General features: G+C 38.0%; 4 protein-coding genes across 8 annotated transcripts; 3 read left to right on the top strand and 1 right to left on the bottom strand.

The window, feature by feature from the left end:
* The first annotated feature begins 1,169 nt into the window (after window positions 1-1,169).
* LOC106124335 (D-arabinitol dehydrogenase 1) lies at window positions 1,170-22,346 on the top strand. Of its 2 annotated transcripts, XM_013320886.1 has the most exons (13): window positions 1,170-1,187; window positions 13,451-13,581; window positions 14,265-14,370; window positions 18,004-18,106; window positions 20,018-20,175; window positions 20,268-20,392; window positions 20,597-20,763; window positions 21,014-21,115; window positions 21,326-21,421; window positions 21,569-21,646; window positions 21,722-21,815; window positions 21,963-22,070; window positions 22,208-22,346. In XM_013320886.1, exons 1-13 carry the CDS (start codon window positions 1,185-1,187, stop codon window positions 22,320-22,322), a joined length of 1,386 nt encoding a protein of 461 aa, XP_013176340.1. In that variant the 5' UTR covers window positions 1,170-1,184; the 3' UTR covers window positions 22,323-22,346. The 2 variants fall into 2 exon arrangements, with proteins under 2 accessions (XP_013176340.1, XP_013176341.1); XM_013320887.1 differs by lacking the exons at window positions 1,170-1,187; window positions 13,451-13,581 and adding an exon at window positions 13,951-14,038 and having other exon boundaries at window positions 22,208-22,343.
* Window positions 1,474-3,438, top strand: LOC106124336 (glucose-1-phosphatase-like). The gene is given in 1 exon segment (NM_001311985.1): window positions 1,474-3,438. A coding segment is annotated over 1 exon segment (1,203 nt). The 5' UTR covers window positions 1,474-1,638; the 3' UTR covers window positions 2,842-3,438.
* On the top strand, window positions 3,593-8,013 carry LOC106124337 (glucose-1-phosphatase-like). 4 transcript variants are annotated; one of them, XR_001228205.1, is made up of 2 exons: window positions 3,593-3,757; window positions 7,716-8,013. XR_001228205.1 is itself a non-coding variant. In XM_013320891.1 (2 exons), the coding sequence occupies exon 2, from the start codon at window positions 4,282-4,284 to the stop codon at window positions 5,260-5,262; it is 981 nt and encodes a 326-aa protein (XP_013176345.1). In that variant the 5' UTR covers window positions 3,596-3,757; window positions 4,164-4,281; the 3' UTR covers window positions 5,263-5,529. The 4 variants fall into 4 exon arrangements, 3 of the variants coding, with proteins under 3 accessions (XP_013176345.1, XP_013176344.1, XP_013176343.1); XM_013320891.1 differs by lacking the exon at window positions 7,716-8,013 and adding an exon at window positions 4,164-5,529 and having other exon boundaries at window positions 3,596-3,757; XM_013320890.1 differs by lacking the exons at window positions 3,593-3,757; window positions 7,716-8,013 and adding exons at window positions 3,772-3,871; window positions 4,164-5,529.
* Window positions 8,108-16,673, bottom strand: Lac (septate junction protein lachesin). The gene is made up of 9 exons (XM_013320892.1): window positions 16,497-16,673; window positions 13,904-14,022; window positions 10,009-10,131; window positions 9,765-9,921; window positions 9,582-9,681; window positions 9,336-9,492; window positions 9,148-9,254; window positions 8,907-9,046; window positions 8,108-8,385 (listed from the first exon to the last, which is right to left on the bottom strand). The coding sequence occupies exons 1-9, from the start codon at window positions 16,549-16,551 to the stop codon at window positions 8,240-8,242; spliced, it is 1,104 nt and encodes a 367-aa protein (XP_013176346.1). The 5' UTR covers window positions 16,552-16,673; the 3' UTR covers window positions 8,108-8,239.
* Window positions 22,347-22,868: the final 522 nt, after the last annotated feature.

The raw sequence follows: 22,868 nt of genomic DNA, 5'->3' as shown, positions 1-22,868 counted from the left end.
GTCTGTGCATTTGTATAGTATCAAGTATAATATCAACTGTACACTTTTATACTCATTAAAATTATTCCTAATTAACAACTAACTTGAGTTTCATTACTTTATTACTTTCTCATTTATAATATTACTAAGGATTGAGGATATGTAAACACGTACTTTTGAGACCGAGTCGCTTCATCTTGACCATGTCAACGCCTGTGCAAAGTGAATTGGCAATTCTATAGCAAAGGTAAATGTTGTTTGTGAGGAAATAAGGGCGGTCCACATCAAGTGCTGCGCTAAAGGATGGTCAATTCCCTGTTCCTATTATCTATCTATCTACATGTGTATCAAAGATAGACTAAAGCTGAGATTGAAAGTAGATTGAGATAATTTCTGAGCTTAAAATGAGATCAGATAGAGTGGGGTACAAATAAAAGGTTAACACGTTTGGTTACCAGGTTGCAGACAGGCCACGTGTCCTAGCCCACTTGCACTTTATTATGAATAAACATATATAAATAAATATATTACTGTTTATTGATATTATTGAGAAATGTATGGTATCGCGTACAAACAAGCTGTCGTTGCGTAAGACGGGAACTCACCGTCAGAATTATTACATAAACACACAAGACCGGTAACGAAGTCTTTTTTTGGAGATCTAACAAAATATTACATCATGGGTCGTGGGAATCGAAAATAATTTAAAAGTTTGTTACTATTGCCAAATTGTTAAATCTAAAAAACAAGTCCAAGTTCCGTTAGGGATAATCGCCAATTCGTATCCCTCTCATTACTGCACTGGTGTGATGGGATCCTTACGTTTCTAAAGTTTTAGTAGAAAAATAGCACTGGTCAGAAGAATGCTATTAAAACAACAGGTGATGATTGGCAGTAGCAGTGAGTACGCCCCAGCCGCACAGCAGGGAGATCACATTTGTGCGGTCATGAGGCGGAACAACAATAATGAAATGCAATCGATCGTTTGCCGACGGACCGCGACGTTATTTATACCGACGCGTGATTCGTTTTTACAACTTGATCAATACAACCGCATATTTCCCGTAGTATACAAAAAATAATAGTTATTTCGACGACGCTGTCAATTCCTATGTTTTACGAGTGTTTCACTTATAACTCACGAGAGAAGAAATAACGGATTATTACTTGTAGATGTCCAGCCACAGTGCGGTGCGCCACTCGCCATGGTACGACTTTTTTCTATTCTTCAATTCTTAGTATTAGCATGCTCATCGTCTACATTTAATTGAAATAATTGCGACATTTCTAATATCAATGCAAGGGCAAACAAACGGCGGGACGAGAGATTAGTTCATATCGCTGCGGTGTGATAGATAGTCGCAAAGTTTATTAATATATTTCCCGCATGACGAAATATTCGTACTATTTAGCAAAGCCGCGAAGTCAGTCTGGCTCACTGGTGGCGGTGTCAGACACGACCGGACCGGACCAGACGGCCGCCCGCCGCACCTCCGCGCCGCTCCTTACAACACCACCTTTCTACTTATTCAACTTACAATATTAATGTCATGATCAAAGTAATTAAAAAATCTGCTTATCGTGTTTTTCTTTGATTTTAATGAGTGTTAATTATTAATATACGTTTACGTTTCAAAACGATTTGAGTGGCCTTCAGAAATGGCGGGAAGACGACACGAATACGTGATTTTATTGCTTCTTGTTTGCTTATCGAATACAATAGACGGTGTCAAATTGAAGCAAGTTCTCATTCTGAGCAGACACAACATCAGAACCCCGCTCACAGCGAGGCTCGAGAACACGACTCCTTACAAATGGCCCCAGTGGAAAAATGAAGTCGGCCATTTGACAGAAAAAGGTGCCCTACTAGAGAGTTACATGGCGGAATATTTTGCCGAATGGCTGAAAGAGACGGGTCTGCTCCAACCTGGATGTCCGGCAGATGATGAGGTGTTTGTTTACGCGAACACGAAGCAACGCACGCGAGAGTCGGCGCGCGCCTTCGTTCGCGGCGCGTTCGGAAATTGCAGCATCAGCGCGTACAGCATCCCCTCCGAAGACATGGACCCCGTGTTCAATCCCATCCTGCGCGACACTTCCGAGACCACCAAACAGAAAATTACCTCCGAAATGACACAAAAATTAAAAGAATTGAGGCTCGACGCCGCTTACAAGCAGTTAAACGATATAATCGATTTGAAAAGTTCTGATATTTGTAGGAGCGATTACTTCTGTGATTTCCTTCAAGGTAAAAATGAGATCGTGTATGTCATCGGAAGGGAACCTAATATTGTGGGGCCGTTAGCGACGAGCAACAACGTAATGGATTCATTTATTATGAGTTATTACGAAGGCATGGCCGAGGAGGATGTGGCGTGGGGCAAGATCGTGAAACCCGAGCAGTGGGCGCTGTTGTCCAAGATAATAAGAGAAAATCAAAACGTTCGCTTCAACAGCACCGCGCTCGCCAAAGATGTGGCGAAGCCTTTATTACAGTATATTAAATCAGTGTTTGAACATGACCCACCAAGAAAAGTGACGGTGCTGTTTGGACACGACTCTAACTTGAACTCGGTGATGTCGGCGCTAGGCTTCAAGTACTACGAGCTGCCTCATCAGTATGAAGCCACGCCGCCTGGAGGGAAAATTGTTTTCCAGAAGTGGCGCGACGGGGACACGAATCGAGATTTACTGAAACTAGATTATGTTTATCAATCGACAGATCATATTCGGAATGCATCTCGCTTGTCGCTGGGCAGTCCGCCGCTGTGGGCGCGCCTGGAGCTGACAGACTGTAGCGCGGATAGCGACGGATTTTGTCCTTGGAATCAGTTTCAAAAAGTTTTGGATTCTTCCATATAACATTTACCTAAAATTTGAATTTTATTTACCTACTTCAATTCATAAATATGCGCTGAAAAGAAAATTCCACTAAGCAAATTGTGATGTCTTTTATACTGTAAGCTAATCTTAAAATAAGTTGATCCATCTTCCTCTACATTTTTAGATGATTTTAAAGATATTAAGGTCCTCTACGGCGAATGCCGAATTCTTGTAAGGCAGTTTTAGCGGTCACGTGGCGTCTCGCACTGCGGACGAAGGGGCTCAACTCTGCGACTCAAGGAGTGCTTACAACATCGAACTTGATATTGAAACGTTCTTTTTGTTTACGATAACGTTTCGTTTCACACCAACTTAATTGATGAAAAAATATTGTGACAGATCTACTAAGGTACGCGTCCATTGTCCCGTGCTGAAACACCGCATCAAGGCAAAGCAAATATTAATCCGTGTGTCCGGTGCTTCCGACGTGGGCTAATGGACCTTTATCATAGGTTTTATATTATTTTGACACATCGCAAATCATAGAACTGTTTGTATTTATAAGACAAGCCGTGCCTATGAAAATAATTATTTTTTTGAATAAATAGTTCATTTATTGAATATTTAATGGTAAATTATCATTATGAATAATTACAATATAAAATTCTACAAAATCAATGTTTTTTTTTTCAATATTAACTTAAGCGGTCTAATAAGTGTCAGTGTGTGTCTACCTTTATCCTTTATTTTGCCGCTTTGTCTTTTTATGACAGATGGCTGATTAGCTGTGTTTTGTCTGAAGTTTGAAGAATGAGAAATGAAAATGCTTGTGAAATGTCAAGTGTCAATGTCGTGGAGCTATGTAAACAAAAATCCGTTTCTGCGTTTATTGTTTTTGGCACCGGCTTGCAATTGCATGCTTATAAGAATTTAACCAACCAATCATTCAAAAAACGTAAGTATTAATTATATAAAAGAAAGCCGAAAGTCATCGTGCAAATGTTTTAGTTTAATATTGAAACTGATATTCAAATCCTCAAATCATTCGTCCTTACATAAATGGAAAATGGTAAGTAAATAGTGCTAGTTGCGCAAAAACTTTGAACACACTTTAACATTAAACAAGTCCTAATTTAGTTCTTACACAATGATGTTACGTAGGAATATTATTTTAATACGTGCAGTGGCGCTAAAGCTATTCGTTTGCAGTTTACGAGAGATTGTAACTGGCGCGTTGTGAATGTGCCAGACTCCGATTGTCATTTTAAAATGTTTACAAAATTAATATTTGTTGTTTGTGTTTTATGTTTGAATTCAGTGGAGAGTTCATATTCATTGAGACAAGTTGTTATTTTAAGCAGACATAATGTGCGAACGCCGTTATCTAAAAATTTAAACGAGTTAAGTCCCAAGCCATGGCCGAGCTGGAATGTAAAAAGTGGATACCTGACCGCCAAAGGTGCCTTGTTAGAGGGCCGCATGGGCCAGTACTTTGCAGCCTGGTTACAAAAGGAGGGGTTGCTGGATGGCACATGTCCAACAGAAGATAAATTCTATGCATATGCTAATGCAAAACAGAGAACAAAAGCTTCCGCAAAGTCATTTGTAGAGAAAGCATTTCCTAATTGCAGTGTCAAAGTACATTTTAAAGGTGAGTCAGATCCGGTGTTCAATCCTGTGATTCACAACACCACTGTACATTTCAGGACTGTTGCCCGTAAGGAAATGGAGGCCAGACTCAAACATTTAACATTGAACAATTCATTAATTTTTATAGAAAATATTTTAGACTACAGAGATTCTGTGCAATGCAAAGTAAAAAAGGAATGTGACTTATGTGCAGATGAAAATAGTATTGCATTAAATATAGGGTACAAACCAAATATTTTGGGGCCTCTCAAAGTGGCCAAGTCGGCCATTGACTCTTTTGTAATGTCATATTACGAAGGTTTTCCTATGCAAGATGTGGCCTGGGATTTGATAAGTGACGACACGCAGTGGCAGCTGATAATGGCGATAAGCAAGGGTTATCACGATGTTATTTTTAACACGACACTTGTTGCAAAAGACATTGCCTCTCCTCTCATAAAATACATGTCAGATGTATTTATTAACAAAAAGGAAAATCCAAAAGTGACATTGGTGATGGGTCACGATGCAAACATTCTCACAGTTTTGAATAGCATGAATTTCAAAGCTTTTACATTACATAAACAATTTGAAAAGAGTCCAGTCGGTGGTAAACTTGTGTTTCAGAAATGGTACGATAGTAACAGTGAGAAGAACTTTTTAAAAGTGAATTATGTGTATCAGTCAACTGAACAGCTGAGGGACGGCTTAAATTTGACATTAGAAAGTCCTCCTCAGTTTATAAAGTTGGAGTTAAAAAGTTGTAAAGTTGATAAAAGTGGATTTTGTCCATGGGAAGATTTTATAATGTTTTTGAAGACTTTATTATGAAGAGTTAATTATTTCTGATGCATTATGGAACAAGTATGTTTACATCATATTTTGTGTTGTGATTTATCTTTGTCCAACAGTTTGTCCTATCATTTTAAAATTGTAAAAGGTTTGGCAAGTACACTATACTGCCCTTACTATTAGTAAATAATTTTAATGAACAAATATATACTCACACAAATTACATGAAAGTAAGTTTTTATGACTCTTGCTTTGTGATACAGACTGCTAATATTTTCCTAATTGAATAAAGGTATTTTTAGTTAATTTTGTTTCATTGAGACAGATGATATGATCAATCAGTTTCATTTTGTACACATTGAGTACGCTGAGAAACTAGTGAACGGATATGAAGTTTGTTGGGAAGCTTCACTATCGCGGGGTGACGTACACTATATTACAATATATATGAAGTCGGGGGATTATTATTTTATAATTACAAATATAAAGTAAAAAACTTGCATTTTAATTTATTTATTTAAACAAAACTACACTAACAAATGGAAATGGCAAATAATTATAACACGTGAGATTCTCGCGATGAGCTACAAAGCAAAACTTGTTCACACACTAAATAAAGTTCATTGCATTACAAACAAATCCGTATTTATAGTTAAACGACATTTTGTTATTCAAATTATAAAGATACAAAAAATAATTACATGTAAATATATTAGAAAGTGATGTAGCTGCCTTACTTACAGTTCTAGCTATTATGTGTTTACAACCCAAAAGGGGGTAAACTGGATCTTAAATTAAAAAAAATATGGATGGAATATTTCAGTCAAATAAAAAATCAGTCAAAACATCAAGTGAGGTGTAAAAGTTTAAAATACAAAAGTTTGTTGGAATGTCTTATAAATTCAATATAAAATTTCCGCTTCATGAAATGCTCTCGAGACTTTGCTAAAATATCCTACGACTAATTAATTTTATTGACTTACAAGATTTTACAAAATGTTTATTAGTTATAATAATATTGGAGGCCATCCATTCATTCATTCATCCATTGATATTGTCAATATTTGTGAACAGATTAATGATAAACTGTCAATGTTTGCTTATAATTACTAGCTATATATATACATATATATAATATACGGATAGTTATTTGGTGGATTTCACTTATGATATAATTTTATTGTAACTGTACCCCGCACTTTGTCAATACAAGAACAATCGTCAATAGTCTTCTTTCCCTTCCCACCCTTTTCTTTAAGGAAAGTATGGGAAGGTGACACATAGGAAGGGGAAATATTCTCCTTCTATGTGTCTCTTCCTCCGTCAATTAAAATTAGGCAATTGATCTGGGCGTATGGGCGGCGTTGCTTCACCGTTTGGCCAAGTTCAGCGATCGCTTGCTTATTTGCCATTATAAAAGAAAAATTACAAAAATGGTACATTTTTCGGTAACATTGCATATTAAAAGATAATTTTACTTCAATTAATTTCTATTGAGAAAGTGATTGTTGCAGAGAGACAGAGAGATGAGGGTACGGTTTAGTTATTTAACAATATGGTGTGGAGCGTGGCACTTACATTGTTATCATTATTTGGTAAAAACATCACTTCATCGTAAATGTTAAGCTATTCACATGAAAAATTATAAGAAATTCAGAAACCTTTGTCCATCAGATCGTTCACAACAAATGGCGTATCTATTTAAATTACAAAAATCTTTATAAATGCAACTAAATGTTATACAATGATAAGCTTCAATTCTTATGAGTAAATGACAAATTGAAACAAGAAAGTAAACAAATATATTTAAAATTAAAATTGTATCGCATTAAATGAAGCAATCTTACAGATATATAAAAAAAATGTTTTCGACACAAATAACGGTGAGGATATTTTGCGATAGTCACAATATGATCGGTACAAAAGTATGAAAGTAGACGACGAGATATTCTACATTGACACATGCGTATGTACACGTACACATGCAGACTTACAGGTATTCTATATTCTATATCATCATCATCATCAACTCAAACTCACCCCACTTTTATTAACAAACATCTTGTTATTTTAATTTGAAAGGTATTATTCTTAAAGAATTCATATGAATGTTCTGGAGTCCCGAGTTTTCTATTCTATTCTTATTCACAATACAATAATCCTAAGTTCTATAATAAATTGTAAATCTCTAAATGTGATGTCATTCAAAATTATTTCTATAAAAGATTCAATTGTATATAAAAAATCAGCCTCACACCGTACTACACACACACAGTACATACAATGTTCATAAATATATTGAGAAAATTATATCATCTTTACCTCAGATTAAGAGTCAATTGTTACAAATAAAATGTAGATAAATCAGATCAATTAAACATTAGAGAAAAAGAAAACAAAATAGTTAAACTTACGTAACTAATGTTACCTACAACAAAATAAATTACTTTGAATTGCATCTCGTGCAATACAGTCCGCCATTTTTGTTACAGTTCAAACATGGCGGATTCAAAAAGTGAAGCTGCCAAAATGACATGTTTTAAGAAAAAGTAAAGACCACATTCATTTTGTAATACTATATGATATATCAACATATTTCATATAGATTTGTTTTTATATTTTAAACTGTAGTTTCTGTCTCTACGATATTTAAATACTTCTATTCTTTACTTTCATAAACACATTTATATATTTTTCTATATTTATGATTATTGTGTAAAATGTATCACTTCATTGAATTCTTTGTACTTTCATATATAACACATATATATATATATATATATATATATATATATATATATATATATATATATATATATGTGTAAGAGATACAGTGAGAGAGAGAGAGACAGAGTTATTTAATTGAGAACATTTATATTTTTAATTCATTCGGTAGACTTTTTCAAACAAATATAAAGCTTACGTGAGCAAAAATATTTTTATACTAACATTAATTTGATTCTCCGCCTGTAAGTGAAGTGAAGTGGTGCAGGTGTAGGTCATTAGTTCCATATGTTCAGTGAAGTACAGTGAGGAGGAGGAGGAGGAGGAGGAGGAGGAGGGTGAGGGTGTGGGTGAGGGTGAGGGGTGTGCGGGGCGCGGCGCCGTACAGCTGCGGGTCGGGCCGTAGACCCGGGTAGTTAATGTCCGGGATTGATGACTCTGCAAGCAAATGTACATCCTCTGTGTTCCGTATCCTTACGATACCCCCAACTGTTTGTAGCGAATGCTAAATATCGTTTCAATCACAATCCTACTTAGAAAATACATGCAGCAAATGTTTAAGTTCAACAAGTAGTACTACAGAGAAATGTGGGGACGAGCGCTCACCTGGCGGCGGCCAGGGCGGCCAGGGCGGCGGCGGCGGCGGCCAGGGCGGTGTGGGGGGCGGCCAGGGCGGGGGGCGCGGCGCTGCTGTAGCGGGCCTGGCCGCAGGCGGGCGGGCACACGGGGATTATCGTCTCTACAATGCAACACGACACGATGCTGCAGCGAGCATGCACTCACCACACAACGACAACTACGCTGCTCGCGCTGCTGCACCTTCAGCACCCTCAGCCAGCACCGAGCTCATACAGACAAAGCGCTAACTCATTCATTACACTACAGACTCTAAGTCTATGCAAAGTTTAACTTTAATAAGTTAATGAGAGGAAGGTGCCGGACGAGGAGCGTGTACTGACCGAAGAGCTGGACCTGTCCCTCGTCGGTGCCGAGCTTGTTCTGCGCCTTGCAGGTGAAGAGGCCGTACTGCCGCTTCTCTATCGTGATGACTCGCAGAGTCGTGTCCGTGAACTCGTCCGCCGTCGCGAAGTGCGAGATCCTGCGCACAGACACATGACACACCGTTAGCTCTAGTGCACCTCGCACCCCGCACTCTGCCAGTAAGACAGGTGAGGCGAGTGAGGCGAGTGAGGCGGGTACCTGTAGTGCTGGTTGTTGGAGAGCTGCACCTCGTCCTTGAGCCAGGAGATGGCGGGCGGCGGGTACGCCTCCACGTGACACTCCAGGTCCATGTCGTATTGCAGCGCCTGCACAGAGGAGATACAGGTTGACACCCGCGGAGTGTGGGGTGTGGTGTGGTGTGGTGGAGGTGGAGGTGGGGGCGGTACCTGTCCGAGGCGGGGGCGGGGCACGGTGACGACGGGCGCGAACTCCACCTCGAGGTTGATGTTGCGACGCGCGCCCTTGCCCACCCCGTTCTCAGCCACGCAGTAGTACGTGCCGCGGTCCTCCTTGTGCACAGAGTTCAGCTTCAGGATGTTGCCCCTGCGCACACACACAGATACGTTTATTTACAATTTGTATAAAGGTATTTTTGTTGTTAGCAGTTCGTATAGTTGACACGAGAACTTTACCTGTATATAGAACCACCGGTGGGCAGAATGGCGTTGTTCTCCCTGCGCCAGGATATCTTCGGTGGCGGGAACCCTCCGGCGTAGCACTCCATCTGTGCGCCTGGAACGATTTGACGTTACTTTAGCCGGATGCAGAATGAGAAGCTAGAATCGGTGTAGTAGATTTAATGGCGCGTGACTCACTCTCGCCCTCGCTGGCGACGAGGGAGCGCGTGGAGTTGTCGGAGATGACCGGGGGGCGGCGCACCTGCAGCTCCACCTCCGCCGTGATCTTGTTGCTGACGGAGAGCAGCACCTGGCACTGGTACCAGCCCGCGTCCGTCTCCTGAATGTCCTTGATCTGTAACACCATGGACACCGGTCAGTTCGCGTGCGAGGTGTGACACAGCGCAGGCTGCAGGTCGGTGTGCGTGTGAGTGCGGCTGACCGAGAGCGTGTATGTGGCGGAGGCGGCGTCAAAGCGCATGGAGAAGCGCGAGTCGCGGATGATGAGGCCCGAGTTGGAGGAGAGCGGCAGCGCCTCCGTCGTCTTCTGCCGGTCGTACTTCATCTGCAACACACGCATCCAATAATTAGTCATATATACGCTACTCACGGAATATATTGTACTCTGTATATAGATACATAATGTGATGCTCCAGTTACATGTATACTTCTATATATTCTATCTTCATAGATGATGCTTCCATCATCTATGAAGCCGGTTGGTGCTCGGCCCCGCGTCTCAAAAATTGTAAAGGTCGGAGACGTTTTCGTTTCTAAAGATTCTATTATACTCGGTGTAAAAAGTGTGGTGAATGCACGCTTAGAAATGACCGTCACATCTCATCCAAGTCGGTGTATGCTATAAATGCTGATATTTTTACATTCAAACGTTTTAAAAGCTTTATCTTTATTCACACATACTACATTCGTAGTAAAACTATACTTGGCTTAATGATATAATATAAAATATCGAAGAGTAACCTCTCTATACATGAAACAAAAAGTGACCATTTCAAAAACAACATTATATAATGCTGGTTCAATTTCAGTCACATTTCTAGGACTATTAGCAGGTTGTCTTTGTCATGTACTTATTAAAATGTGAGCAGGTACAAATCGCTTAGTTCTCCCCTCTAAAATAATCTATTCATCTTATTTCCACTTTATTAAGACAACAAGGTAGTACCTGCTACATGGTTTTGTAATAATCGTTCCGAACTCGTGTACCACATCAAAAGGGTTGCACGAGGGTGTGGTGACAGAGGGAGATCTCACCCCACCTCTACACAGCGGCCGGCGCGCACCAGCGAGCTAAAACTACTTGAGGTGCCCCTTGCCCTCATTACGAGAATCGTATGAACATACGTACTTATGTAAATTCCTTAGCAATTCCCAGTTTGTTTCGATATTTAACTTTCATTTCCCACTTCTATAATAGTAATGAGACGTCCGTCGTTTATTTGAAACGTAGTCATCGCCTTTTTGTCGTATGATGTTCGTTACACTAGTTTAATAGTTTCTAAAAAGGGAGAGAAACATGTTGACGAAGTTACATACTATCAAAACAAACTTGAAAAATTAGTTTGAACGTGATGAAGTAGAAAGTACTAAATTAATCGGAGAAATGCATATTCTGTAGAACGGCGCAACTATTAACGAAATTTATAAACTATTTATTACGCTGTAACCCTCGAGAAAGCAGAAAGATTGAGTATGCGCGCTAAGGTTACTGCAGCCAACTCTGCGAAGCACAGCTAGATAAAAAATGATTAAAGTTTGCATATTAATATCGCTATAATAAGCGACATAGAGCAGTTATTTTAGAACCTCGATGCGGTGTAAGTTGGAACAAGATACAATGTTAAGTGGTGATGAGGTTACGTGTGCAGATCGCTCGCTACTGCGGGCTACGATCATAGCTGTCGACTTGATAAAGATAAAACAAAACAACAATTTTATAATATTCGATGCATGTGCATTTTGATTCCAGATGTGTAGTCCGGAAATATTATCTCCGTTTTATTTTAACGTGGTTTCAACGGCTTCCTAATAATTTGTTTTTATTTATCGTGGCCTAGTTGATAGTTGTAACCTTTGAGACTTAAAGGGAGTTTAGTATGTTTAGTGTAAAACATACATATTTGTACATTCTTTGGTATTTTAGTGAAGCCAAGTAAAATTGTTCTTTTTATTCAACAAGTTTCGTTATGTTCAATTTGTCGGAGAAAGAAATGATTTACTCCACAATGAATACCTATTAAGATAACCCGGGCTAAAAGCTATCTCTCATATGTTATTGTTGTACCGTGACCGTGATAACTTGTTATTGTTCTGTACTACATTATTACTTGAACTTTGTATGTAGAAAGTGATAACGCTAAATATAAATACCAAGCAAGTTACAATAAAAAAGATGCCATAAAAAAGGTGGAACGCACATTCATCCAGCCTTACTGAGTCTGGGTTAAAAAGTTACATTTACAGTTGACAAGGAATATATCAGAAAGATATAGCGAGTGCATACTGTGAGTGTCATGCATATTGTTAGTAATGTTGCGGTAGTTACAAACAGAGACTCGGCGTCAGCTTTCCGATACTTAGACGGCCTAAGTGCTGTACTGACCGAGCTCGCAAGGGATTTACTCATCAACTAATGTGGCACACTACACTCTGCTAGTTTATTTCATTTATATTTTTTTTACTCAACTAGAGGTAGGAGGAGGTTGTTTCGAAGTACTTTCGCAGATGTATAAAAATCTTTACTTAATATGAAAATGGTTACTTGAAGTGCAGTAACCCCTATAAGCAAATACCTACATTGCAGACGCGTTGGCAGGCACACAGTAGATAAAAGCGCCTAGAGATTGACAATAGTGAGGAGAGAAAGCGATTATAAACGATAAAAGCGAAAGAACATTATAAGCGATAAAAAAATCATTAATTGAAGAGTTGTATTGACATGGTATTAATGCTAAATGAGATTAAATACATATCAAACAACATGACCGAGTGTATACAAACAAACAGACAAAGAAGGTCGGGTAGAGGTAATCACTCGATTCTGTCAATACCCTTATAGACGCATCGACATACACATCGGCCTGGGCGTGGGCGTGGGCAGGCACGGGGGGCAGGGGGCAGGGGGCAGGCGATACCTCTCAATCCGAGGGCTCCATTTAAATGTGGGGGAGGAAATTGTATTACAGGAGTTTTACGTGCAATGAATACTAAATGTTGTTACGAAAATGACACAGGTATCGAAACGAAACGTTTAATTTGTGATGTCGTAGCTAGGTTATAGGAATGCAAATTTATTTTCTCTAATTGCCCTTTTTTGACTATGTTAGGTATGGATAATTGATGTGTTCTTTAGTTATTTTCAATGGCATCATGACATTGAATTATTATTAGTTTTATGTTGTTGCTTTAAGAGAAAAAAATGATAATTGTGCAACCATATTCAGAGGATAGAGCAGTACGCTACATTAAAGTTTGTACCATTTTAGTAAGTGTTAAAATGTCTATAAATAGTAAAGTATTGTTGTCGGCAGACAGCACGATGCACAGGGTAGGGGACATGCCGCAACCGCAATGCAGCGAGCGCAATGCTGCAGTAAATGCGGCCAGCGTGACACTGCATAAAGATCACCCTGCACATTAATGTAAAGACCGTTTTTGGCACAATTTTGGTAGGAAGTTTATATACTACATTCATTAAAGTGTCACCTTAAAAATTATATTTAATTTACTGGTTTTGATTGGAAGTTATTCCTACATACATTTTTTCTTTTTTTTCCGTCGAATCTTTGAATTATATATCGGATGAGGAAATCTATGGTGGGTAGATTCGACGGTGAAAATATCCCGTTTATATATTTCCCCAGAGACAAAAGCAGCAGGCAGGTGTGCGCGACGAGTGCGTCGGGTGCGGGGTGCGCTGGGGGTGTGCGCCCCTCACACATAAAAAAGCTGCACGGAGTGTTTTCACGTGTAACATGCTGCAATGCATCCGGAGGTAAATGGTTTTGGCAAGTCTAAATTAGACTTTAAAATTACATTATGTAAAAATTATACTTGAATAAGATGTATAAAATTTATATAGTTAATAATCCCAGCTAACTCCACACCATTCTATGGTTCAGAGAATCAAATAACCTGCTTTTTTGCGTAAGGCAGGACGATGAACGTATTCAATTGCCGGTCACGAGACAACTGAAGGCTATCCGTGTACTCATAGAGGTTTGTTTCAACCCACTAAGTAATTATTACACATCACTTTTAAATATGCATCATACTTCAAGTAATACGAGTACATTAACATAAAAGTGTGCACTCACCCACAGCACGGGGTAGTCCTGCGCATAGTGCACGGAGCAATCGAGGTCCACCTGCCCGCCGATGTCACGGATCTGCTCTTGAGTTATGTGCGAAATCGTCGGCGTGCGCAGACCACGTGCTGTAGAAATGAACAAGTAAATTATGCTTAGTGACAGAATATGGTGTTTGTGATACATTAGATGAGTTTAGTAATGCCCTTGCGCGATGTCAGATCATTGAGATGTATGGTGAGGCGGTACTGCTGGCCTGACTGGATTAAATAGTGTGTTAACATTTTGAAGGCTTTATAAAGTTTTAAACGGAAACTTACTTTGTTTCTAAAGTTAATTTACATAATGCCGACTTTCTCTTTTGTAACAGTTGCAAAGAAAAGGCAAAGAGGGGGCGCGCCTCCCTCCCTGCCGAGTACGAATTACTGATAATACGCTTCCAGAAGCGGGTGCGGGGTGGAGAGCAGGAGGGCGAGGTAACTGACAACGTGCTCACCCGGCAACCAACTTCCCTCTTCCCCGTTTTGTTAAAGCTTTTTGCTCGCTAACTAATTACAGCTTTGCTACGAATCCAATGAACTTTGCAACTGATATTTTACGAAATCGCATAAAAGGCATTTCCTAACATTCGTACAAACATTCTGTTGCTTGAGCACAATTCATCTGACTTTACAATATACATTCTGAATACAATAATCACTTTGTCTTGTGCTATATATTTATATTATAATAGTTTATTATTATTATTGTAATGGCTACAAGTAATTGCATCTTTACAAGTGATGAGTTAGTGCTAAAAACTCGTACTTAGTCACGTATTTGGTATGAAGGTATGGAGATACCTGCCATTTTGCAATTTCAATGTTCAGCTCGATGGTAATATGTGGCAATGGCTTATACAATAATATATATCATTACAATATACATATAAAATACATAAATGATAAGGAAACAGTTAAATAAACATCTTCCTTTCACATAACTAAAAGAAAATAAGAAATTTTTTAGAACCCTTATTGCATTAATTTTTAAATGTACGTAGTTATTTTACGTTATAAAACGGACAAGGTAATTGCTCCAAATTTGACAAACACAACGCAAGGAGGGTAGGTTGCAGACAAATTGTGTGCCGGCAAGCACCCCGCACCCCTCCGCGCGCCATTGGCCAACTATAGTGGCCGGTTTCACCCCTTCAAACCCTATGTTACTGCAGTTGTGTGATCTATCTGACTTAAGGGTGGTTTGCGAACACACTTGAAAGACGAAATTTTTAGTGTGTTCATTTAAATGTCGTACTTTATTATGTGTGCAATTTGTAACATTAATTTTCTGAACCATACTGCCACTTGTTAAATGATTACTTAAACAGTTATAAGTGTAGATTTATAATACTGGATCTTTACTAAGGGTAGAATTAGTTACCAGATGAGTGTGATGTAGCAGCTAGAGTTATAGTGAAACTAAGCCACAATTATTAGAATTGATAAATTATGAGTGGTTTTATGAACCGAATAACACATTGCAGTATTTAAACCCTGAGAAATGTATTATGTGCTTTATGTTGCTTAATAAATTCCATCTTAACTGCTTCCAACTACATATATTTTATAATAAATAAGTGCACATTTATTAGATAATGTAACACTCTAATAGTAAAACATATTTTTGCTAAAAACATACAAAAATATAAAATAAAATATCAATGTGGATTTGGTGCAACAAATTGTAAATGTAAAATCACAGTTTGCTAAATATAAAATGTACTATTTATTTATAACAGAGTATATTTGGAAACAAATGCAGAACTTAAGTGAGACAAATTAACTACGGATAGAGACAAAGCGTGGAGATGTGTTGTAAGACGAGTCACAGCATCTACTTGTTGACCACCACCAGCCTGACCTTACTAAGAACAAACTAAGGACAACTAAGACAATTTTCCTTTTAATGGATGTTAAATAAAAGTTCTGAGTGACACTTGAGAACTTATATAAGTAAGACTAAACTTTTAAAATTTGATTTATGTTTTTCAAGTGTTATATTTCAACAAAAATGTTAAAACCATTGTCTTGATGCTTGTATAACGTTACAACAATACCTCTTATACTCTTAGAAAAAAACCGAGAAAAGATATTATGTTCAAGACAAGTGTCACTTCTTTTGCAATTCATGGCAAAAAATTGAGTCAATTTTTCGTTAAAATTAAGAACCTGAGGCGTTAATTAAATGCACGTTTTCCAAAAAGTCTTTTTTGAGAACTAATTTTTTTCACACCAAAATTTCTTTTTTTTTTACTTCTCATAAAGTTAATGGGCAAACTGTGGCACCTTCAAGTTACTAATTAATTTGATGTTTATATTAAATTAGTGTTCATGGAGCTGGATATAAGGAAATTAAAAATTTAAAAACAAAAGAACGTGTTTTTAAGGGTGTGTCTGTCAGCCGTTACGTGTCCGCAGTCCGCGGCGGTAAACAATTGAAGATTGTGTGTAACGCAAAAGATACTTGCTCACGAAGCGGCAACTTACCGTTGTAAATTTTGAAGTACACAAAATAGGGCATAGTGTGATCTAGTATATAAAAAGAATAAATATTAACTCACCAACTGTTGCTAAACATAGTATTATTTGTACGTATTTTAAATTTAAAAACGCCATTGCAAACAACGCTTCACCACACAACTCACAACAGACAACTTTCGTTTCGTTTTGATTGAAATTGAATTGAATGGAAGAATCACGACTTCGCAACCAATGACAAACTTTTAAGTGAGTGAGCGTGCAGATTAAGAACGTAATGAACGATGAACAAAGAACGGATGCGTGACAGTGACAGAACAAACGCTTCAGTGTTGCCTGATTATGGTAGATCATTGACAACAATTGATAATCGTGTATCAAATTTAATAGCCTATAGCCATATTGTTAGGGTTTAAATAATAGGTATATGATAATAAATTATTCGAAAATTTTAATTTTTAACATCAAGAAACAGCGAACAAAAATAACAGTGACATCTCTATTCATTCAAGTGCAATGCTTATGATTTTTATATTCCACTACTAGATGTCGCTATATCACATTGTAAAACAATTTTTTTTTCGAAAACTAATGATTGTTTGTTTAGTAGGTTCAAAAACAATTGAACCTATTTGAAAGAAATGTGCACAGTTGGGAAGCTACACTATATTTATTACTGGATATTTTAATCATGCGCCGACAGAGATGCCACCCGGCTGAAGCCGGATCGGGTCCCTGGTATTTTGTAAAATGCATAATGCCTACGTTTGAAGATATTGTATGCTTTGTTTTCTTTTGCACGTAAATCTGACGGGAAGTTTGACAGTAGTATTGACTGTCATGCAATACTAATTCAATAATGATAATTAACTACAATTATCGTCATGCCGGCCGACCGAATAGGAACCCGCGACCTAGACCTCGACGGATGACTGCTAGCTTCTTCGAGCATCGGCAATTCTTAAAAACAAAAAATATCTAATAAACTTTGTTGATAAAACCATTATGTATTTGACAGCCCACATTTTGATAAGCGTTAATCTTTAATATCGGCTTAATTTTTTATTACTATTTTATTTTTGCTAACAATTCTGTTTTCCAGTGAATTATCATGATGGTAGCCAAATGTTAGCAAGGAGCAGAAGATTCATTTGTTGCCTTTTCTTCACGTAGACTAAAGTGGGATTAAAACGATGTATTTCTGAAGTTTTTATCGTCTTATGTGTATGTGTATGCATGAATTCATTGACGGGGACAATTTACGTCGACCTTTTAACTTGCCACCAAATTATTGAAATAGATTCATCTAGTTTAGGGTGTCCAACATATGGTCACGAATACATTTATACATATAAAAGTGTTATTACAATCTGAACAGGGGTTAAGGAATGCACAGGAGATAATATACCAAAAATATTTTTGTTTTTATATACCTGTTTTTTTTATAGAATTACATGTGAAGTTATTGCCATTTAGGCCGCTGCTGAGGTCGCCACTAACCAAAGAACCGGTCTACCTAACTGCCGGAGATTTTTTAATTTATCTTCTGAAAATATGCATCATTAAGTTTTCTCCTGGCTTCTATGGTAGCCTGGTCACCCTAGCCGGGCATTGCGAGGGGTACGTTATCATCTGGGTTGCACTCGGACGCAGAGTCTCCTACACTTTACACGCGCCACCGGTTCCCAGTCAGGTATGTGTTTTTTATCTATGATACTCCGGAAGTCCGTCACAGTGTCGGAATTATTGTGAAGATTTGGTAGAACCAGTGGTCACACATTGTTTAGAAATTCTACCATTAATTAAAATTCGAAGTTACATATAACTCAATGCTTTTAGGAATAATCATAATACATTCAAAATGTATGCAACTGTTAAGTTAAAAAATATATCCGATAATTTGAACTACAATTTAGTTTCCTTGAATATTCTAAAATTTGCTTTTGAATAAATACTAGAGTGGTGCAAATAAACTATTATAGTAATTATAATATCTATAGCATTTCCGAAAAATACTGATGTATTATTTTGAATATAAGGTAAATAATCAATACTTTAAAATGAATTTAAAACCATGCAAGAACAGTTTCAAATCTAGGAGCGTATGTATACATTTGAGAGCTACGAGTATTAAAATAAGATATAGGAAGAATTATAATATTTTGTGCCATTATGTAATTACTAAGCACGTGTGATATAATACCTTTAAGAATGTTGCATGTTTATATTGTTCGTAGAAGTAGCAATGATACTTTATTATCAAGAGATTGCCTCTACTTATGTATGTATGTATGTATGTATGTATGTCTTAGGTCAAAACAATATAATCCGAAATGTCCGCGCAGATATATTTACGATACGATTACGTATAACATGACTAGCTGTCGCCCGCGACTCTGAACGCGTGGAATTTAAATATAAACTTAATAGGTAGCCTCCTTCCGGGCATGTTCTATATAATATATGCCAATTTTAGTGAGATCCATGCAGCCGTTCTGTCTCTAGAGCCGTTACCTTCTAACTCACATCCATCTAAACTTTCCCATTTATAATATTATACATATTGGTAAGTAAGAAGAAGAACGAACGTAAGAAGTTTGTTAGTTTAAATAGACTTAAGAGAAACTATGTAATAATAGTTCGCAACTCTTAAATAACTTTAATGTTTACCTTATAGTATAGTAGCTAAGTGATTATTTTAAGAGGAGCCAGGCGGCTATAGCAGTCTGTTTGATAACAAACGAAATGCTTTTAAATTATTATAGTAATAAATTTAATAATACAGATTATATTTATCATCTTATAAATGTAATAGTAGTGCGCGTATGTACGTACATATGTACATATGTACATTACTGTAACCTTGTTATCTAATCGTGTAAAACACTTTATTGTTATCAAATAAATGTTTCAATGTCAAGAGTTCAGGTTAACATCGACACCGACAACAACAATCGTGGAAGATTTATTTGGTACAAAATAAACACAAACAAAATAAACTTATCCTAATATAAAAGCCAGAAGTCTGCGTTTAATCGGAGAAAGATGTATTTATATAAAGTTGATATATTTTATTTAAATGTGGCCTGTATGTAGGGCAGTAGGATCGAGTTGATGTCATAGATTGATTACAATAGAACATCCTCGCGTCTGTCTGTACACTGCGAGTGTGTCTGTCTGTATGTCTCGCAGTGGACGTACATGTGTTATTACACCTTTAACTGTTGTACTTAATATTGACAAACTTGTTATGTGATATGAAATAGAGGTAAATAGTTGTTCAAATGCATTATGACACTATGTTGTTGTTAACAAAACATGTTTTATTGGAGTTTATCTTAAAACAGTATGTTTTGTTGCGTTTTGTGAATTTTGATGATCAATATTGTAGTTGTAAAGAAAAACTTTGTGATTAAATATAATATCATTGCGAAAGTTTATATAGATGGATGCCTTGTCATCAGATATTTTTAACAACGACTGAATGGATATTGATAAAATGTCATCGACTGCGGCTGTCATTGAAGCGGTTACTGTTGCGCATAAAGATTTATTGTCGATGTCGATTTATAATCTTCATTCCAAGTTGTCCCTACTTTGTAAGGTATAGTTATCATCATGGAGGCACTGGTGTTTGACGGGAAGACCCTGACCCTGAAGTACGACCCCAAGTACCCGATGCCGCAGCTGGTTAACGACGATGACGTCATTGTCAAAGTGGAGTACTCTGGAGTCTGCGGCACAGACCTTCACATCATTCAGGTAATGAGGCCAATGGAAAAGGAGGATAACAATGAACAATTCCGAGCTTTATCAATCTAGAATACATCGGTGATGTTTGTGTTGTTGCCCAGGGTGAGTTCCCAGCCTCCAAGGAGCGTCCTCTGCCGCTGGGGCACGAGTTCAGTGGGACCGTGCACGAGGTGGGGAAGGCCGCCATTTTCAAAAAAGGACAGAAAGTCGTCGTCGATCCCAACAGGTAAACTGGAGTATCAATACCTATAAACTTATTCATTGTTTGTAAAAAAAAAAGGGTTAAGCGACACGTCTTTTTTGTTATTTGTTTTTGTTCATGCACAGCAAATTTGAGACGTCAAATCGGTACACCAGGTTTACTAGTATCCCTGTTTATAAGAGCCTACAGAAGATGTAACCGAGGTGTTGTCGTTGGTGTGTGTTGCAGGGCGTGCGCGCTGTGCAGCTTCTGCCGCGCCGGCAACTACCAGTACTGCCTGACGGCTGGCATCAACAGCACCGTGGGCATATGGCGCGACGGCGGCTGGGCGCGCTACGTGCGCGTGCCCCAGGACCAAGTGTACGCCCTGCCGCCACAGATCACCACCGAACAGGGTCAATATTACAATATCTTAATATAAACATAGACAATTTATTTTATCATAAGCAGACCATAGAATTTTATGCCATATTTCAGTCCATTCATAATTTTCAATTCAAAGTTGCTGATTCATGGGAATTGACCTTTTCCTTATTTATTTCTGAGAATTAATTTAGCCGTCAAATTTCGTTGTTCATTACTTCTTAAAAGTAATTTCAGTCAGGCAAAATAAAGTAATATTTTTAATTTATCTGCAAAATTTAGCTGGTCTGTGCGAGCCTTACTCGTGCGTGTCCCACGGCTTCGACCGCGCCTCCCCTCTGCCTGTGGGCAGCAAGATCCTTATAGTGGGCGCTGGCATTATAGGTGAGAAAAACTACGTTGTAGAAAGATGCGAGCAACAAACATTTTACATTGATTGTCAGTTAGCAGTTTCGATTTATAAATGATAAATAGAAAAAATGATACATGTTTAAAATTGTGTTTAAACGTTAACAAAGACATTAGGTAACTGAATAAAGGTCGACGTAGTTGGTATGTGAGTCATAATATTTATGTGATGTGGCCTAATGCCAGGCAACCTGTGGGTGACCACTCTGCACCACCACGGCCACCGCGACGTCACCGTGTCAGAGATGAACACCGCCAGGCTTGACATAGTCAAGAAGCTCGGTAAGTAACCAAATAGTAAAGTAAATAAGTAACATCCGATTAGGGTAGAAAGAATAACTTATAGAAACAATTCAATGCTAAAGAACTAACTAGATCTAACTAGATATGTTTTTAAAGATTCTGTAGTTTTAAAACACGTAATTCCAGACACGGGCTTCAGGCTGGTCACACCCGACGTGTTGGCCGCTGAAAAGGAATTGTATGACGTCATCATTGACTGCACAGGTAATAATTAATTCATAAGATATTCGCTTATTTTGCGTATTTCTGAAGTAATGCAATTGTCATTTAAAATTCCAGGCGTCGGCAAAGTAATGGAGATAAGCTTCAACTACTTGAGACACGGCGGCAAGTACGTGCTGTTCGGTTGCTGCCCGCCCGCACATCAAGCCTCGTACGTATTGTGTATAAACAAATTAACAAGCCTAAATCTGGATATAGCCGATGTACTCGTACTGCATACGTATGTAGATGATCCACAAAACTTTTAACTTGATACACTGTCAAATAATATATATATGCATTTTGTATTTCTGTCCAGAATGAATCCTTACCAAATCTACGACAAGGAGCTAACGATCATCGGTGTCAAGATCAACCCCTTCAGCTTCCCCAAGGCTATCGGGTGGCTGCAGGCCATGGGCAGCAGGTAACTACTTAAACCACCGGAATCGATGTTCGATCCTTTATACCGATCCCAAAATATATTTTAATTTCCTTCTCTATCTATAAAACAGGGCACCAAAGTATTTTATGTACCTAATGAATGAGTGTTAATATCTGTAGATACCTGGACTACGAGAAGCTGGGCGTGCAGACGTTCAAACTGTCGGAGTACGAGCAGGCGCTGCAGCACCTCAAGGCCGGTACCATCTCCAAGGCTATCTTCAAAATTGATTAGTTAATAAATTATATTTTTAAACTCTGTCTTTTATTTATTTTTATTATAACACATTACATCAATAGTCTAGATATTAAATAATCTCCACTTAGTTATAGTCCATAGAAATAGTATTTATTTTAAGAAAGTTTTGGCTAGAACTGATAATAAACGGATAGTTATTTTAACCGACTCACTATGAGTTACCGGCGCGTCTGCTGTATGTAGTTTATGTTGGGCGTAACGATTAAATAAATAATATTTAAAAGTCCGTTAGAGGGCTGTGTTGTTGTTTAGTGATGATCATGCGACAGCTTGTGAGAACCGTACTAACGAGGTCATTGGATCACCGTCCAATACAATAAAGGACCGCTTCTCTTGTTAAATAAGTTTCGTTACCTTTTGTGAGACAAACCAAGCAATAATCACCTGTATTATGTGCCTTTAGAGGCTACAATACTGCGGGAGCAGGTGAGTAAACTGTGCTGCTGACTGTACCTCTACGCTGAACTTACCAAAACGTTATGTGTAGGAGTTTCCTCGTAACTTACTTCACTTACAATCATT

The sequence above is a fragment of the Papilio xuthus genome, unplaced genomic scaffold (assembly GCF_000836235.2).
Source record: "Papilio xuthus unplaced genomic scaffold, Pxut_1.1 DF825946.1, whole genome shotgun sequence".
NCBI classification, from domain to species: Eukaryota; Metazoa; Arthropoda; class Insecta; order Lepidoptera; family Papilionidae; genus Papilio; species Papilio xuthus.
Note: the sequence above shows the minus strand (reverse complement) of the source record. Positions and strands in the feature narration are given on the sequence as shown.

What these genes read in the sequence shown, in the direction of transcription:
- LOC106124335 (XM_013320886.1), top strand. An exon ending in ACAGATCACCACCGAACAGG is followed by an intron (nt 20,764 to 21,013) that starts GTCAATATTACA and finishes TGCAAAATTTAG; the next exon opens with CTGGTCTGTGCGAGCCTTAC. An exon ending in AGTGGGCGCTGGCATTATAG is followed by an intron (nt 21,116 to 21,325) that starts GTGAGAAAAACT and finishes GCCTAATGCCAG; the next exon opens with GCAACCTGTGGGTGACCACT.
- LOC106124337 (XM_013320889.1), top strand. Translation starts at nt 4,072, where the DNA reads ATGTTTACAAAATTAATATTTGTTGTTTGTGTTTTATGTTTGAATTCA.
- Lac (XM_013320892.1), bottom strand. Translation starts at nt 16,551, where the DNA reads ATGGCGTTTTTAAATTTAAAATACGTACAAATAATACTATGTTTAGCA. An exon ending in ACTATGTTTAGCAACAGTTG is followed by an intron (nt 14,023 to 16,496) that starts GTGAGTTAATAT and finishes TCATTTCTACAG; the next exon opens with CACGTGGTCTGCGCACGCCG. An exon ending in GGGACAGGTCCAGCTCTTCG is followed by an intron (nt 8,386 to 8,906) that starts GTCAGTACACGC and finishes ATTTGCTTGCAG; the next exon opens with AGTCATCAATCCCGGACATT.